Source organism: Capricornis sumatraensis, chromosome 2 (genome assembly GCF_032405125.1).
Source record: "Capricornis sumatraensis isolate serow.1 chromosome 2, serow.2, whole genome shotgun sequence".
Lineage (NCBI taxonomy): Eukaryota > Metazoa > Chordata > Mammalia > Artiodactyla > Bovidae > Capricornis > Capricornis sumatraensis.
In genome coordinates this window covers 99,878,768-99,896,162 of record NC_091070.1, presented here as the reverse complement: position 1 = coordinate 99,896,162, position 17,395 = coordinate 99,878,768, and the positions used below count along the sequence as shown (strand labels likewise).

Genomic DNA, 17,395 nt, shown 5'->3' with positions numbered 1-17,395 from the left:
GCCTGATAATCTGTGTGAGCCTACGTCTGCTGACTCCAAAAACCCTGAGTCTGCTGTTTGATCCTCAAGACAATGCCCTCCTGTCCTGGGCTCACTCCTACACTGAATTCCACAACTAACTACTACTACTACTACTGGGTCCGTGGAGTGCTCCCCTTTCGTCAGTGGAAGGCTTCCCTTGGTGGACATCTCCACTTCAAGGAAAAGACATTCTCCAAGCCTGCAGATACCTTAAACAACAATCACATGTGATGCCTCTTCTTAAACTGATGACGTCTAACAACCTTAAGATGGACTGATGTAACTATGGGCATAATGTGACTTTTCATTTTGATTTTAACTTGGTTTAGTGACTATTTTGCCTTATATGTGTAACTGTATAATGGGGTTTTCTAACCATCTAACTGTGGTGTTGGAGAAGACTCTTGAGAGTCCCTTGGCCTGCAAGGAGGTCCAACCAGTCCATTCTGAAGGAGATCACCCCTGGGATTTCTTTGGAAGGAATGATGCTAAAACTGAAACTCCAGTACTTTGGCCACCTCATGCAAAGAGTTGACTCATTGGAAAAGACTCTGATGTTGGGAGGGATTAGGGGCAGGAGGAGAAGGGGACGACAGAGGATGAGATGGCTGGATGGCATCACGGACTCGATGGACGTGAGTCTGAGTGAACTCCGGGAGTTGGTGATGGACAGAGAGGCCTGGAGTGCTGCGATTCATGGGGTCGCAAAGAGTCAGACACGACTGAGCGACTGAACTGAACTGAACTGAACCATCTGAAAGCTTTTAAGTTACAAATAGTTGTCCAAGCTCCTATGAGTGCCACAGCCTCCTCCAACTATTACTTGGGGCCCCTGGATCAGAGACCCTCAACATGAGGGTTAGGAGAATATGTTGCCTCAACAATTTAGGGACTACACCCTTAAGCAGCAGGAAGTAGTTATGGAATGAAAACGATACCCCTTTCCCTTGGCAACATAATTCTCCTAAAAGAAAGGGGGGAATGAGTTAGTCATTTCCTAGGCAGGTTGATAAATTTAGGGGTCCCCAAGGAGAGAGGAGTCTGGAATTCTCAAGGAAGAAAAAAGGACAAACCTTTTTCCCCTCTACATTCCTTAGGATTATATAACAGTAATATATCCTACCTGAGGACAGTGTGTGGACTAAACCTTCTGGCTAATTCTGTTATCTTAAAATGTAAATTATGGGAGTAGGTCTGGTCTTTACAGGCTTCCCTGGTGGCTCAGAGGTTAAAGCGTCTGCCTGGAATGCAGGAGACCTGAGGTTCGATCCCTGGGTTGGGAAGATCCTCTGGAGAAGGAAATGGCAACCCACTCCAGTATTCTTGCCTGGAAAATCCCATGGAGGGAGGAGCCTGGTAGGCTACAGTCCACGGGGTTGCAAAGCGTCAGACACGACTGAGCGACTGAGCGACTTCACTTTCACTTTCTGGTCTTTACAAGGATTATACAACAGTAATGTATCCTGCCTGAGGATAGTCTCTGGATTAAACCTTCTGGCTAATTCTGTCATCTTAAAATGTAAATTATAGAAGTAGGTCTGGTGTTCAGTTCAGTTCAGTCGCTCAGTCGTGTCTGACTCTTTGTGACCCCATGAATTGCAGCACGCCAGGCCTCCCTGTCCATCACCAACTCCCGGAGTTCACTCAGACTCATGTCCATTGAGTCAGTGACGCCATCCAGCCATCTCCTCCTCAGGTCTGGTGAGGTCTTTATAACCTCCAGACATTCTTTGGATTCACTGGAGAGTATATAACTCCATTGCTAACACTAGCAAAAGATACTCTTTCTGCCCCTTTCTGATGCCTATGTCAGAAGCTTTCTCTATCTCCTTTATACTTTAATAAAACTTTATTACACAAAAGCAAAAAAAAAATGTGTTCAGCATATAGCGGGTTAACTATTGTTAGTTTTAAATAAATTTTTTTAAGTCTGTTTCTTTTAAAAAAGAATGTGTGTTCAGTAAAGGTCAGTTGCCCTTACTTCTTCCCCTTTAAGGAAGAGAACAGTTCACTAAGTCAAAGAGATTGGTACTACCCATTGTCTTCATTCGCACATGAACAAAAATTGTAAATGCCTTGTAGCTGGAGCACATCTGGTCCAGTTAGAAGGCCAGGGTGGATGTTCGCATCATCACTGGTGGGAAGGAAATCGATTCCCCGGCAGTGAATGGCTTACAGGAGCGTGTCATGTCGGCAGACCAGGTACGGGAGAGAGAAGAAGCGCAGTTTGCTCTGAGTGAGCTGACTGCCCGCGCGGTGGGGGAAGGCCAGCCCAGCCATCTCACCGTCAGTGCTCTGAGGTCTTTGGATGGAAACTGGGGGATGAACTCATTCCTCCGTTTCAGGTGAAACTGTGGAAGCCTTTGGTCCCTTTGACGGCAGTGTCGTAAAAGAGCAGACCCAAGTCCCAGAAAAATGGATAAAATGTTGACCTGGAGTTTGACAGCCTCAATCCCCATTCTGGGACCCTTTCACCCACTGTGGTCCTTGGGGAAAATACTTGTTCCTAGCACACAGGGAATCATAGCCTCCTAGTAGGCCAGAGGTGGGATGTGATGGAGACCCGGGGGTGTAATGCATAGGAGGGTGCCAAGTGATCAGGAAAGAGCCAGCATGTGTTCCGTTGTTTTTACAGCCAGCAGTAGCAAGATGAAGAAGCACCGTATAACCATAAATACACAGCGAGGCTCCTGGGGGCTCATTAGAGTCACTGTGTTGCTGGCTTAAAAGGGCGTTTTAGGAAGTGGGAAGCCCTTTGTTTCTTGGCTAATAGCTAACAGGAAGCACATCTATCCACAGAGCCCAGGAACAGCAGTAGAAGAGGCTGTCACCAAGGCGCTGAGCACTCCCCACTCAGCCCCCGGCAGCTGGACACCTTATCTGTCAGAGGCTACGCAAGCTTGTCTTTACCACCAGCTGAACTGTGAAGTATTAGTCAAGTAATGTTTCATCCAAAAATAACAACCATTTTGACAGTTGTCTTGAAGCCAGATTTCCAGGTGGTTTACTTTCGTTTGGATACACACTGTAAAATGAATGTGAAGCTGGGCTCAAAACACCTTAGGGAATCAGAATCTTTTATCTCCAGAAATATGAAGTATGTGTGGATTTATATCCTTCACGTGCTAGACCCAAAATTGTATAAGGAAGTGTCATGATCCCATTGCAATACTACTGAGAGGCCTTGGGTTAAATTTTCACAGAGAATTAGGAGGCTTGAGAGTCAGCTCTTTAAGCCTTGGGATTTCAGCAGAATCCACAAACCAGCTGCGGCCTCTCGTTCCTGTGCTGTTAACCACTGGGAAGTGTGCCTCCAAGACAGGACTGTGTTACTTCCTCGTCTGAATGTACCTCTCACTACCTAGAGTGAAGCTCAGTCTGAGAAGATTGTTGACTTGAAACGTGGTGACTTAGATGGTGGCAGGGAAAGAGGAAGTGCATGTTCGTCGAGTGCTTTCTTGGTTCCAGACACTGCTGGTCACTTGGCTTCACACACTATGCTGGTCATTTTATGGATGGCATCTTCTTTGCCTGTTTGACAGCCCCATCACAAACTGATGAAATCAGCTATTCAAAGACAATCCAACAAGTAACAAATGAGATGTGAACCCAAGTTTATCTGGTTCTTTGTAAATTAATCCACTTCATTTGCAAGGATATCTCCACATAGTAGTGGTCTACACAGCAGAGGTTCTGTTCTTGCTATTGTGTTATGAAGTCTGGAGTTAGGCAATTCAGAGCTGGTAGGGTCCACACAGTTGTCTAGGCACCTTCCAGTGCCTGGAGTATGGACCTCCTCTTTCTGAAACAAGATGGCTGCTGGAGCTCCATCCATCATGTTAATATACCAAGCAGCAAAGCTGGAAGAAGAGAAAAACATGACCTCCCCAAAAAAGATTTTCTGAGAACTCCCGTATACCTCGGCTTCTGTCTCCTTAGCTAGCACTTTGTCCCATGGCTCCACCTAGCTCCAACTGCAAAGGAGCCTAAGAACTGGGATATTTTAACTGGTCAGGAGTGTGACCAATCAAAAAGCAGGATCTTGTTCCTGAACATTAAGAAAAAGGTGTGTTGGGGAAGAGACTAGAACAGACTCCAAACATCATATATTTTCTTGCTCTCTGATGCTGGGAACGGAACTTGGCCCATACTCAGTCATGGGGGTGAGAGAGGGGTCGGTCAGCCTGATCCTTAGCAACTCTTCTTGCAACTTGTAGGCAAACTTTTTTCCCCACTGCACCTCCCAGCCTTTGTAGTTAGCTTCTGCTAAACACACGTCAGTGACAGTAAGCCATGTGTGTCTGTTCTACCTGGTTTAAGTTTTGCCTTCTTTCAGAATTGCTGGTGGACAGGGAGAGAAAATTGCTGGTTGCCATTTCCTTCAGTTTTGTATTGGGGCATAGCCAATTAACAGTAGTGTGATAGTTTCAGAGAAGGAAATGGCAACCCACTCCAGTGTTATTGCCTGGAGAATCCTGTGGACAGAGGAACCTGGTGGGCGGCCGTCTATGGGGTTGCACAGAGTCAGACGTGACTGAAGCGACTTAGCAGCAGCAGCAGCAGTGATAGTTTCAGGCAAAGGGACTCAGCCATAGATAGACAACTGTCTATTCCCCTGCAAACTCCCTTCCCATTCAGGCTGCCACGTAACACTGAGAAGAAATATTTTAAGTAAACTATTAATTCAAGTTAAACTGAACATTACTGTCACGTACAACACTGTGAAGTGAGGAAAGGGTACCCGTGGCCTCAGTTCTCATGCTAAGCTCTGCATGAGACTTGAGGTCAGCAAGTCGGTCTCTGGGTTTCAGATCCTCACCTACAGATGTGGGAGATGTCTTGTGCCAAGGACCTGCCCCACCCAGACGTCTGCGGCCATGACACATGTCACTGTCTGCAAAACAGGTGGGATCACAGATCTGGCATCTAGTCCAGGTGGCTCTTAGTTTGGAGTTCATCAATGGGCTTCGGAGTGCCTCATCATGTTAATGAGGGGAACACTGCATAAACACCAAGTTTGTACTTCCCTCTAGAAGAAAGTCCTATCCCATTCATGAGATTCTTAAGGAATCTTCAAGTTAAGAACCACTGATCTAGTCTCTCTTCATGGATAGGCATTTTGCAACCAAGGAAGCGAAGAGACTGTCCCCACAAGCACATCTGACGGATCCTCTGGCCATTTGGAGAGCTGGTGTTATTGTCTCTAAGTCCATGATTCTCCTCCTCAGCCACGTCCCACTGAAACTCCTCTGCCCCTGTACTGTGGTGGAGGTAACACCTCTTGGTCTCCCCATCTGGACCCCGTTCATAAGGTCTCTGTGGACTATACAGTCTTCTCTGTCAGCTTTCCCCCCTGAATCTCCCCCACAATTCCTGTGTGCAGCCCTTTGGCCCAGAAGTAAGAGGGGAGATAGACAAGAGAGGAGGTCTGTCTAGGCTCACATAGTTGGGATTCTTGTTTCCACTCCCTTATTTCTTAAAGAACACATGAGCTCTTCATGTATTTCATCCTTCTTGTCAAAGGTGAGGAGGTGAGTCTTCTCCCAAGACAGGACATAGTTGCGTAACAGAACAGTGTCTGTCGCAGAAGGAACATTCTCAGGTTGACAGTTCAAAGGCAGAAGGGGGAACCCAGCTATGTAAGGGAGTGAATTTGCTTCCCTCTCCCCACACTGGGAGCCAAGCTGCCTCCCAAAAATTGTACAATGGGAACACCGTGGTATCTGTGCTGAGAATTCATCACACAAACCTTGTATCTGAAACCTAAAGTGACCTTTTCTGAGCAGCCTTAGCCCTGCATGAGAAGACAAATAACCACCAGATGGCCTGACATTTCCTTTTTTAAATTTCAAGGATTCTTGATTTCAACTCTGTTACTGATCTGTTGGTTTGCAGCCCCCATGCAATTAAGTAAAGTTGCACTCACTGTTGTGGCTGTCTCACAAACGACTACTATGAAACCCTAGCTCTGCCCTACATCTTCTCAGCTATGCAGTCTCCCCCAAGCCTCCCAAGCCGCCACATAGTGTAGAGAGACAGGCTGCAGAAAAAAAGCCTCTTTCTAAACCTGAAGTTAAGGTCTTTGAAGTGGAGTTGTATACCACTGCAGTGTCCATCTTGTAAGGTCACATGTATCTATTCACTCTGTACTCTAGAGCCTCCTGGCAGAAGCTACAAAATTCCTATAAAGAGGGAGTGTTTGCTCTGATTGTCCTCACTTACCCATCGATTGAGCTCCACCCAGGATCAACAGTGAAGACAGAGTAGTGACTCGGGGCAGAGAAGGTGGGAAGGTGTTGCTCGGGAGCATGGTTGAGCAGATGTTAGAGATGAGCCCAGCCATCCGCCTGCATAGCACAGCGGGTACGTGTGTGGTGAGCATGTGTGCCTCCCAAGCTCAATGAGCAGAACCTGAAAGCTGAGCAGATTGAGATCCTGGAAGTGCATGGTGCGCTCGCTCATCTGCTGAGGAACGTTCTTTCTCACTCTGCTTATTCTGAGAGGGTTGGCTGGGGAAGAAAGGTACAGCAAGGAATTCTCAGCTTCTCTCGCCATAACATGATTTATCAGAGCTCTGGTTATGCTCTGAGAGGCCAGAAGCATCATCTAGTCTTCTAGACTGTCTGGGGGTCAATGAGGAAGGAGGAGCTGGCCAGAAAGTTAATGGGTCAACCTGAGGTGGAGAGCCCCGGAAACAATGAACTCTCGCATTTTTTTCTAACTGCTCAGCCCCTTGGGCTGTCTGGATACATGGCAATATCAGTGATTGAATTTGAAAAAATTGAATTGCTCCATTCAACTAGCATATTTTCCCAAAGGTAAAAGTTAATTTGATCCTGCCTTTGCCTTGCTTCTTGAAATCAAGGAGTCCACACCAGCGCTTAATCTTATCCTTGCTGAGTAATTCAGGGAAAGCCCATAGGACAGGCAGCTTTGCTCCCTGTTTAATTAGACCACCCCAAATTAGGTCCTACCGCCCACACTTAATAGGGTCCTCAGTGTTCTTGCCTGGAGAATCCCAGGGATGGGGGAGCCTGGTGGGCTTCCATCTGTGGGGTCACACAGAGTCGGACATGACTGAAGTGACTTAGCAGCAGCTGGTACATTCAGGGTGACCAGATAACCCAGCCTGGTGGGAAGACTCCTGGTTTCTGTCCATTGTCCCCTGAGATTAATATCACCCAAGGTGTCTGGCGGCAGATGACACCTTTCCTTTGTGATCACACTAATTACAGGGAATGAAGGGACGGAAGTGAGTTTCTGCCGAAGGGTCTAACCTTGCGCTCCTTTTCTCCTGTCCCTGCAGCTCCACTTGGCAGCCCTGGCGTCACTCAAGGGAGACATAGTGGAGCTTAATAAACGTCTGCAGCAAACGGAGCGGGAACGGGACCTTCTGGAAAAGAAGTTGGCCAAGGCACAGGTGAGGGATCTGAAAAGGGTCACTTTGTATTTTTTTTTAATTGTTTAAGATAAAACAGATATAGAAATCCCCACAATACAAATATTGCTTAATGATTGAACATCCTCATAACCACTGTCCAGATAAAGAATTAAAACCTACTGGTCACCCCAGGAGTCCGTCCTTCTGCCTCATCCCAACCCGCTTCCCCTGCTCCCAAGGTGACCACTACCATGGCGTTTACAGTCGCGTATCCTGCTTCTTTACAGTCTGCTGCAGGAGTTTGTATGTCCCTAGACAGTCCAGTTTTGTCTGGCCCATTTGAAAACTACGTGTTTACTCTGAATCTCTCAGTCCACAGGTTTTCCCTCCATTCTTTATTGGCTTTACACTTAATCTGCTAAAAGTGTCTGACCTATGGAGTTTCCCACAGTCTAGATATTGCTGATTGCCCACCCATGGTGCAGTTCGCTATGTTCCTCTCTCTTTATTTCCTGCAAAATGGCCCTGCATCCCAGAGATTCAGTCAGATTCACGGTTAGTCCCTTTGGCGAGACTGTAAAAGGCGTTTGTTTTTCCGCTGGGAGTCACGTCGTAATAGGTCGGCCAAAAAGTCCACTCAGGTTTTTCCACCTTAGGGAAAACCCCAAACAAACTTTCTGGCCAACCCAATATCTGGTTGTTTTGCCTTTAGAGATGTTAGCAGCTATATTGACACTCAGTGCCGAAGTTCACCGGTGCATCAAGACTTCACAAAATCATAGTATTTTATTTCTGCCATTTCTTTATCAGTTATTAATTGGAATATTTTTATAGAGATATTTCCCATCATGTATGATTTATTCAAACAGTGGTGTAGTTCATAAAGGAAAAGTAGAATCAATCCTTCATTCTTTTTATTTAATATTTTTCAAGATAATGAATTGATAACCTATGATCTTCTGAAAGTACCCAGTTATTTTTTAAAAAATATGAACTTAGGGGTTTAAGCATATTTGGGTCAGTCCTTTGTAATTGTTTTCCTCTTAGAAACTCAAAGTTTACTCCTTGGCCAGTAAGAACCTCTTCACATGGCTCCTAAATCTTTTGACACTAGCCTAGTAATGATTCCAGGATTATCTCGTACATTTTCCCCCCCAAACCTGGAATTAAGCATTCTGCAAATAGACCTGGTTTTTCTTTGTGGAAAAAGGTATTTCAAGACTGCAGTCTGGGTGCTAAGAGTGCTTACTGCTTCCAGGCTGGTCATTGTTTTTAGGCTTCTTTTATAAACATGGCCAGGGAATTATTTATTTATTTATTTATCTATATATGTAAGTATTTATAAATTTTAAGATAAAATACCTTAGGTGCTCATATTAATCTCTCCAATTTAATTTCAAACTACAGGGTTCTTCTACGTGGATTCCGTACTTTATTTGTATCTCCTTTCTTTCACACTCAAAATGTTAGTTCGAGAGACTTCCCTGGTGGTCCAGTGGTTAAGACTCTGTGCTCGCACTGTAGGGGGCATGGTGGTTGGGGATCTAAGATCCCATGTGCTGTATGGTGCAGCCAAAAAATACATCAACAAAAAATAATCTTAGTTTTTAGGTTTACAGAGGATGATTGGAGAAGAATATTCCATAATTACTGGTTTACTTTATTCTGTATTATATACAATTGTCTCAAAATAATAATAATCATATTACCATAACAAATATAGTTACTGAGAAGCTTTTTGCATTATGCTTCCATCATTCCCACGGTTTTCTGCAGTTGTCCTATATCCACACCTTCTGACCATGTGCTGGTTACACCCTTCACGTTTTCTCCTCTTAGTCCTCATTTAGTCTTCTACAAGCAAATTAGATATTTAATGTTTACAATGGTCTTAATGTCAACATGTTTCTGTTTGTTTAATGCCTGAAACTTGCTTTCTAGTAGAGTTCCTCAGGGAGGACTCACAGGAATAATCTTCACCAGCTTCTTGCTTTTTAATAATGATTTATCTCTGCCCTTTATTATTGAAAGGCATTCCTCCTGGATATAAAACCTTTGACTCAACTTTTCTTTACCTGAGTATGTTTCTTTGCTCTATTTTGACACAGAGTGTTGCTCTCAAAGTTTCCCCTCTGTTTCCCTCACAAGACACTTACTTACTATAGACATTCATAGCATTTCTTTCTCTTTCTTTCTCTCTCTTTCTTTTAATTTCCCTTCTTCCCTCCCTCCCTTCCTTCTTCCCTCCCTTCTAGTAATTTTACTAGAGTAACTCTTATTTTTAGTCATTCTGGTTTGGTATTCTCACATTTTCTGTGTTTTCTTCGGCTTATATTTTGTAGTCTTTCCTTAATTTCAGAGACTTTTTAAAAAATTATAATATTGAATATTTTGTTCCCTTGCCTTTTTTTTTTTTCTTCAAGGATGTTTACTATTTATATCTTAGATCTTCTTTACCTGTCTTCAGTATCTGACACTGTCTCAGATTCTCTGCATCTCTCTCTCCAGCTTCTGTTTTCCTTAGGCCTTGTATGTTGTATTTATTCCCTCCTGTCTGCCTTCTGGCTTAGTGTTTTTTTCTGCACTTTTATTTTATTTCTTGTGTGTACTTTATTTCTTTCTGAGTTTTTCTAATTTTGAATTACGTTCTTCTGTGTTTTATGTCGTTTCATCTTTTTGAAGTCTTTTGGCTAATTTTGAGTCTATTGTTTGAGACTTTTTGTGACAGGAGAGGTTCTCTATTTTGTGGCATGCTTTCATGGTTTATAGAGAAGTTATTCTGCTCTTTTTTTTTTCCTCCTTCTTCTTTCTAATAACTTGATGTAGAATTTGCTCTCAGTACTGTTCTTTTTTTCATTTTTATGTGAAAAATAACTTTTTGTTAACTTTTAAGAGGCAGAGTTGAAAATGGCCTTTCTAAGTTTGCAGGGCTTAGTCTTCTGTTGATTCCTCGTCTTCACAGGTCATTCTGCTTCCTGGTACCGCCTAGCTCTATCCCCTCTCCTGCTTCTTTCTTGTTCTGTTCTTTCCTTTTTCTCTATCATGCCATCCTGTTCAATTTTGATCCTACTCCCAGCAGTTTCTCCTCCTGGTAGGGAGTCCTGGGGCCAGTCTGGAAAGTTCATAGAGAATAGTGCTTTCGGCCCTTCTGATCTTACTGTGGGCCTCTTGCTCACTCCCTCTTGGCTCAGCAAACCCCTCCCATTTGGCCCCCATCACTTTCTGGTGTATCTGTTGTTGTTGAGCTGCTAAGTCATGTCTAACTCTTTACAATGGACTGTAGCACACCATGCATCCCTGTCTTCCATTATCTCCTGGAGTTTGCTCAAATTCATGTCCATTGAGTCGGTGATGCCATCCAAGCATCTCATTCTGTCACCTCCTTCTCCTTTTGCCTTCAATCTTTCCCAGCATCAGGGTCTCTTCCAATGAGTTGGCTCTTCACATCAGATGGCCAAAGTATTGGAGCTTCAGCTTCAGCATCAGTCTTTACTGAGTATACAAGGTTGATTTACTTTCAGTTCAGTTCAGTTCAGTCGCTCAGTCGTATCCAACTCTTTGCAATCCCATGAATCGCAGCATGCCAGGCCTCCCCGTCCATCACCAACTCTCAGAGTTCACTTAGACTCACGTCCATCGAGTTAGTGATGCCATCCAGCCATCTCATCCTCTGTCGTCCCCTTCTCCTCCTGCCCCCAATCCCTCCCAGCATCAGAGTCTTTTCCAGTGAGTCAACTCTTCGCATGAGGTGGCCAAAGCATTGACTAATTTGATCCCCTTGAAGTCCAAGGGACTCTCAAGAGTCTTCTCCAGCACCACAATTCAAATGCCACAGTTCTTTGGGGCTCAGCTTTGTTTGTGATCCAACTCTCACATCCCTATATGGCTACTGGAAAAGCTATTGCTCTGACTATATGGACGTTTGTCAGCAAAGTGATGTCTCTGCTTTTTAATATGCTGTCTAGGTTTGTCATAGCTTTTCTTCTAAGGAGCAAGCATCTGTAAATTTCATGGCTGCAGCCACTGCCCACAGTGATTTTGGAGCCCAAGAAAATTTTGTCACTGCTTCCACTTTTTCCCCATCTGTTTGCTGTAAAGAGATGGGACCATATTCCGTGATCTTAGTTTTTCTAATGCTGAGTTTCAAGCCGCCTTTCTCACTGTCCTCTTTTACCCTCGTGCTGCTGCTAAGTCACTGCAGTCGTGTCCAACTCTATGCGACCCCATAGACGGCAGCCCACCAGGCTCCCCCATCCCCAGGATTCTCCAGGCAAGAACACTGGAGTGGGTTGTCATTTCCTTCTCCAATGCATGAAAGTGAAAAGTGAAAGTGAAGTCGCTCAGTCATATCCGACTCCTAGCAACCCCATGGACTGCAGCCTACCAGGCTCCTCCATCCATAGGATTTTCCAGGCAAGAGTAATGGAGTGGGGTGCCATTGCCTTCTTTCACCCTCATACTTACTGGTTATTTGTTGGGAGGGGGGGCGGTTTCCAATTCTCAAGTCCAGCAGTGTTGTTTCTTCTCTTGCTTCTGCCCACACAGACACCATTCAGGTCTTGTGGATGCTATTGGTTTGCCCATACCTGCTTCTGTTTCATTGTTCAGAGGATACCATATCTCCAGGCATTTATCTTTGATGTAAAAGTTCTTTATTTTTGTGTGGGAATTCAGAGAGATTAAAAATCAGGTGGTCATCAGTCTAGAATGACCTATGGCAAGCTTTGAAAACTCATGTCTCATAATCTTAGACTGTTCAGGTAATGAGGAAAGACCCTTTGTACTTGAAGTAGTCTGCTTCCACATTTGACAGGCAACCCAGAGAGGTTAACTTGCTCACCCAAGGTCAGAGGAGCAGCCCAGCCCAGAGCCGAGACAAGGCCAGCAGTGTTCTTTTCTCAGAGAAGATGGCACAGGGACAGAAATTTTCAATTTTTACTTTGGCAAAAACTTTACTGTAAATATTTTCCTTCTGATTATAAAAGTAAGAAATATGTGATAGAAAAAAACAGAAAGACAGTATTATAATTTTAATAGTGAATTCTAATGAATTAAAACTTTTAAAAATCCTTTTCCTGTTATTGTTTCTTAAGATTTCTTGTTTTGAGCAAGTGGTGTTTTGTTTGTTTGTTTTTTGCATTAAAGAAAAAAGGATGATGTAACACCAAACATTATTAGTAGTCTTTATTGGTGAGAACTTCTTTTTGGAAAAAAAGAAATGGTGACTGCTTTTAACTGAAAGCTGGACTGTACCCCAGTCTTGAATTTGAAAAGATGACCAGGAAGGTCTTTATTAAAATTTAAGTCTCAACGACAGAGCAGCGTGTGCAGAGGATGATAAGAGAAGCATGGGGCATTTTTTGTCTGCTGTGTCAGAGATTGCTTCCTGTGTAATAGTTTTGATGGCTGGTTTTATCCCTGATAGTTACATCAAAGCACCATTAGTTGACTCTCTCACTTGCATTCTTGCAGTAAATATATTGAAACGTTACTCTTTATTCCCTTCACTGGAAATGTCTTCCCAGTTCAGATATTAGGACCCAGGAAAGAACATGGGGAGAAAAAGATCAAACTTGCCAGGCTCATACCTTTTTTAAAGATGAGATTTATGCAAGAAAAATTAAGAACGAGGAAATATTTGTGCTGTGCTTTCTGTGTTACACGCCTTGGCAGGTGACACGTTTCAGGCTTTTTGCCTGATGGTGGAAGAGTAAGTCTGTGTATAAGTGTCTATTCTGTGGCTTTCAAAACTTTTACGAGCTCTAAATATTATAGAGCTATGATTAAAATATAAAATATAAATGGTGCTTGTGTTCACCAGACATAATCGAAGCATCATCTGTTGAGTAATTACTAATGGTGATACTAGAACTAGTTGAATAAAAGAAGCTCATTATACATGGTCATAATTCAGTAAAGTTTTAAGAATATCGATGGAAAGGGAAGAGCTGATAAAAGGAGCCCAATACCAATATAATAGAGAAGGCAAAGTGTGTCGGTATTAGTTTTCTATTGCTGTCTAGCAAATTGCCCTAAATTTACTGGCTTAAAATAACACACATTCATTCTCTCCTGTGCATCAGGATCCCAGGCATGGCTTAAGTGGCTCTTGTGCAAGTTTTGCAGTCAAGGTATTGTCAGAACTGAGTGCTCTGAACTCTCTGAATGCTCACCTGGGGCAGAGTTCACCTCCGAGCTCACTCGTGTCATTGGCAGAATTTCTTTGCGGGTATAGGATTCATGGCAGCTTGCTCCCTCGATGCCAGCAATGGAGAGAAGAAGCCTAGACTAAATCTTCTGGCAAGAGAGTCTTATACAAAGTAATGCAATCGTGGGAGAGACAGCCCATCACTTTTGCCTCATTGTTTCAGTTGAAGGCAGGCACACATCCCACCCAGACTCAGCAAGATGGTATCACACAAAGGAAAGGCAGGGATCAAATGAGCACCTTAGTCTCTCCAGCACAGCCTCCATCACAGCCTCCTGAGGAATCTGATTAACAATGCTGCTCACTATTAATTAGCCTATACCAATGGTGATCATCACCCCACTGTAGCTCTGCTCCATGCCAGGTGGTATAGCAGGCATTCCACACGCTTCATCTCATTAAGTTCTCATAATGATCTCAGATATAGATACCTTAACACTCCCATCAACAAATGAAGAAATTGAGGTTTAAGGAATTTGAATATCTTGCCTGAGATTATGTAGCTAGAAAGTACCAAAAGTCAGGATTTGCTCTAGGTTTTGTGGGAATCCATAACTGGACTACACAGCTTCCTGGGTGGCTCAGTGGTAAAGAATCGCTTGCCAAGCAGGAGACCCACGTTCAGTCCCTGGGCTGGGATGATCCCCTGGAGAAGGAAATGGCAATCCACTCCAGTATGCTTGCCTCGAGAGTCCCCATGGACAGAGGAGCCTAGCAGGCTACAGTCCATGGGATCTCAAAGAGTCAGACACGACTTAGCGACTAAACAACAACAACATAGCCACGTTAATCCTGTATTGTTTTTTAAGATGCCTAGACTGCCCTGCAGATCTTAAGAAGAGTAGGGAATAGGGCACATGTTAATTTAGTTTAAATATATCTACCCTCCCGAATCCAACAGGTACAGATGTTCATACATGTGTACCAACATTAAATAGCATCTTGGGACAGCCCGGTAGGAAACTGCCAAAGATCATATATAGTACTGGTTTGATGCTTTCAGCATATTTTCTATGCATTTAGTACTCCAGTGTTCTTGCCTGGAGAATCCCAGGGATGGGGGAGCCCGGTGGGCTGCCGTCTCTGGGGTCGCAGAGTCGGAGACGACTGAAGCGACTTAGCAGCAGCAGCAGCAGTATGCCAAAAATTACCTTTAGTAAGTCCTTTTTAAAAAAGCACTACAGAAGGAGATAATAAAGCAAGCTTCTGAGCCCCTTCGAAATTGGTTAGTAGTAATACAGTCCACCTTCTATTTCTGAGGTGGACTTCTATCTTTAGAAAGCAAGTGTTCTGAATTTTCTCCTGCTTGCTTTTAGGAAGAAAAAATACATAGTTTTCATTCAATGTAACGGAGAGAATGTTTTCTTTCATCTTTTTCTCCATATAAGATCATCACAGAGGTCAGTTGGATGCCTTCTCCTTGCCAGGATCTCTGTCCCCCCATCCCTTCCCTACTGGTTTATACTCTTCAGTCCTCTGCTTGGCTGTTGGGTTTTGTCAGTGATGTTGCCATTGGTCCTGAGTGTCTTTGTTCAGTTGGTCTGGTTCCCCACCCCACCCCTCAAGAGAACCTGGGCAAGGACTTTGAATGAGGATAGAAACATCCTGAGTGGTATTACTTGCCATCAATCCAGTGTGATGTGAACCCCCTTCCCAGGATGATAGAGAGGGTTAACACATGAATGATAGCTTTGCATTTTTCAAGAATGGAGTTTATAATACCCTTAGGATTGACGACTGAGACTAATATGATGATTAAAGATCAGTGGCCTCTGCAGAGTAAGATAAAACCCAGTAAAGAACATTAAGAAAACCATAAAGCTTCTTAGCATCACTGCATTGCACAGAATTTTTCCAACAAGGACTCAAGTTCTCAGGCCAGTCTATCTCAAGGCTGACTCACAGCTTTATCCCTGGGTTGTACCAATTGCAAAAATGAGCCTAAAGGGTTTTATTCTTGATGATTGTGATAATATTGCTTGCCTGTATTAAGCATTTTTCCATACAGACAGTTTCATGAATTTATGTGGCTAGAGGCAAGTATTTATATAGGTTTTAAATTTGCTTCATCATCATGATAGAAGAGCAGAAACCTAGAGAAAAAGCTCAGGGGATGTAGTAAGCACCAGATGAAAGTCAGGAAAAGCAACATTCCATCCTCTCTAATTCCAGTTTGTTTGTTTTTTTCTTTGCCTTTCAAACTGAAAATCTGTAGTTGCAGGAAATATCCAGGTTCTTTATGATACTGACCTCCAGAAATGCATGGCAGACAAGATGCTTCAAGCCTAGGCTTTCTTGCTCTGCAGTACTGTTGGATCAGTCAAAAATAGTTGGAAACCTCCAAATGTCCCTCTCTGTAATAACAGAAGAATAAAAAGCCATGTGTTGTTTGAAACCATTTTTTGTTTTGGTCAGCTGAAGTTGTGTGAGATGTTTCTGCACGGTAAGTAGGAGAAAGGAATCCCTCATTTGCAAGTTTTGCTAGAAGAAGCTGCCATTGCTTTCGGTTCAGAGAGTTGTTGTTAAGTAATTGACTTTGGCAACAAAAGCTGGCTTGGTGGGAGCGGGAGGGATTTAGAATTCCCTGCTTTATACCCCCTTGTCTCTATTTTCTATTTTGGTGGTCCCCAGGGGTTGAGGAGAAAGCTGTGTGGGTTTCCTAGCTCCCCTCTGGTGTTGTAAGGCATTATGGTCAGGTTTCCTGGAGTCCACCGAGGTGATTCAGGGTGGGAGACCAAGGGGAATGTCTCTGCTGCCACTTGAGATCATTTCAGTAACTGGTAAGGAGGAGATGTGCCCACAAGTCGAGGAGCTGGGAGTGGGTCGAGGGGAGAAGACTGGCTGCAACAGCTTCATCAAGGGCTCCTTGATGGCATCCTCAGGAATCAGGATTTCGCAGAGCATTCTGTTTGTTATCTGGGTTTTGATAAATAAATCAGTCCCTGTGCATTTATTCCATTTTCATCTATAAAATGATTGTATCATCAGGATATGCAATGATAATACATAGCCCCAAATTGTCAGTGGCTTAAAATAGCCAAGGTTTATTTTTTGGCTTCTTTTTGGGAGCTTGCTGGGGCTGGCAGGAAACTGCAGTTTGGTCCTCACCCAGCCTCCTGAGCTGATAGCCTCTACTGTCTGGAGTGTTGTCAGCAGCCACGGCCACGGGAAGGGAATATGCGAAAGCCTGCAGGAGTACCGAAAGGCTTCTAGGCAAAAAAAGGTATATATTTACTCATATCTCATTGGACAAAACAAGTCACGTGGCCTTATCCAGCTTCAAGGGGGAGAAGTATAATTCTATCACATGCATGGATAGAGGTGACCCAGAGTCTAGGTGGATGTCCCTGCCAGCTGCCGCAGGGGTACTGATGCTTCTGTGTTGCACATTCTGCATGGTCCCGGTGGCGCCCCATGTACATGAGAAAATACTGGGGGAAATGAACATTATTTGAAAAAGGCTTGTCTTCATGGATTATAAAAAAACGTGGGTACCTTTTTATCATTTTTTAGAAGTTTCTATAATGTGCTTAAATTTGTGACTTAAAATCTAAGAATGTGTATAACCGTTAAGTAGTAATGGGAGTCATTTTCTTTTCTCTGTTTGGTTGACATGGTTATATTACCTTCTTAAATGAGGCTTTACTGGGCTACCTCCCCATAGGTGACTCTTACATGGATTTGCAGTATACAGTGTGATCTACCCTGTGTCCTTGAGAAACAGAAAAGCTGAAATCACCTCCTGAGTTTAAAAAATACTCTTGAAAACTCAGGGTAGTGAGAGG

General features: G+C 43.7%; 1 protein-coding gene across 1 annotated transcript in view; it reads left to right on the top strand.

Annotated features, from left to right (window-relative positions):
- The window catches only part of MCC (MCC regulator of WNT signaling pathway), a 305,622-nt gene that overhangs the window by 173,821 nt on the left and 114,406 nt on the right, over nucleotides 1–17,395 (top strand). The window contains exon 2 of the mRNA XM_068964248.1: nucleotides 7,328–7,441. Coding sequence (XP_068820349.1) covers nucleotides 7,328–7,441 — 114 coding nt within the window. The remainder of the gene's footprint in view (nucleotides 1–7,327; nucleotides 7,442–17,395) is intronic.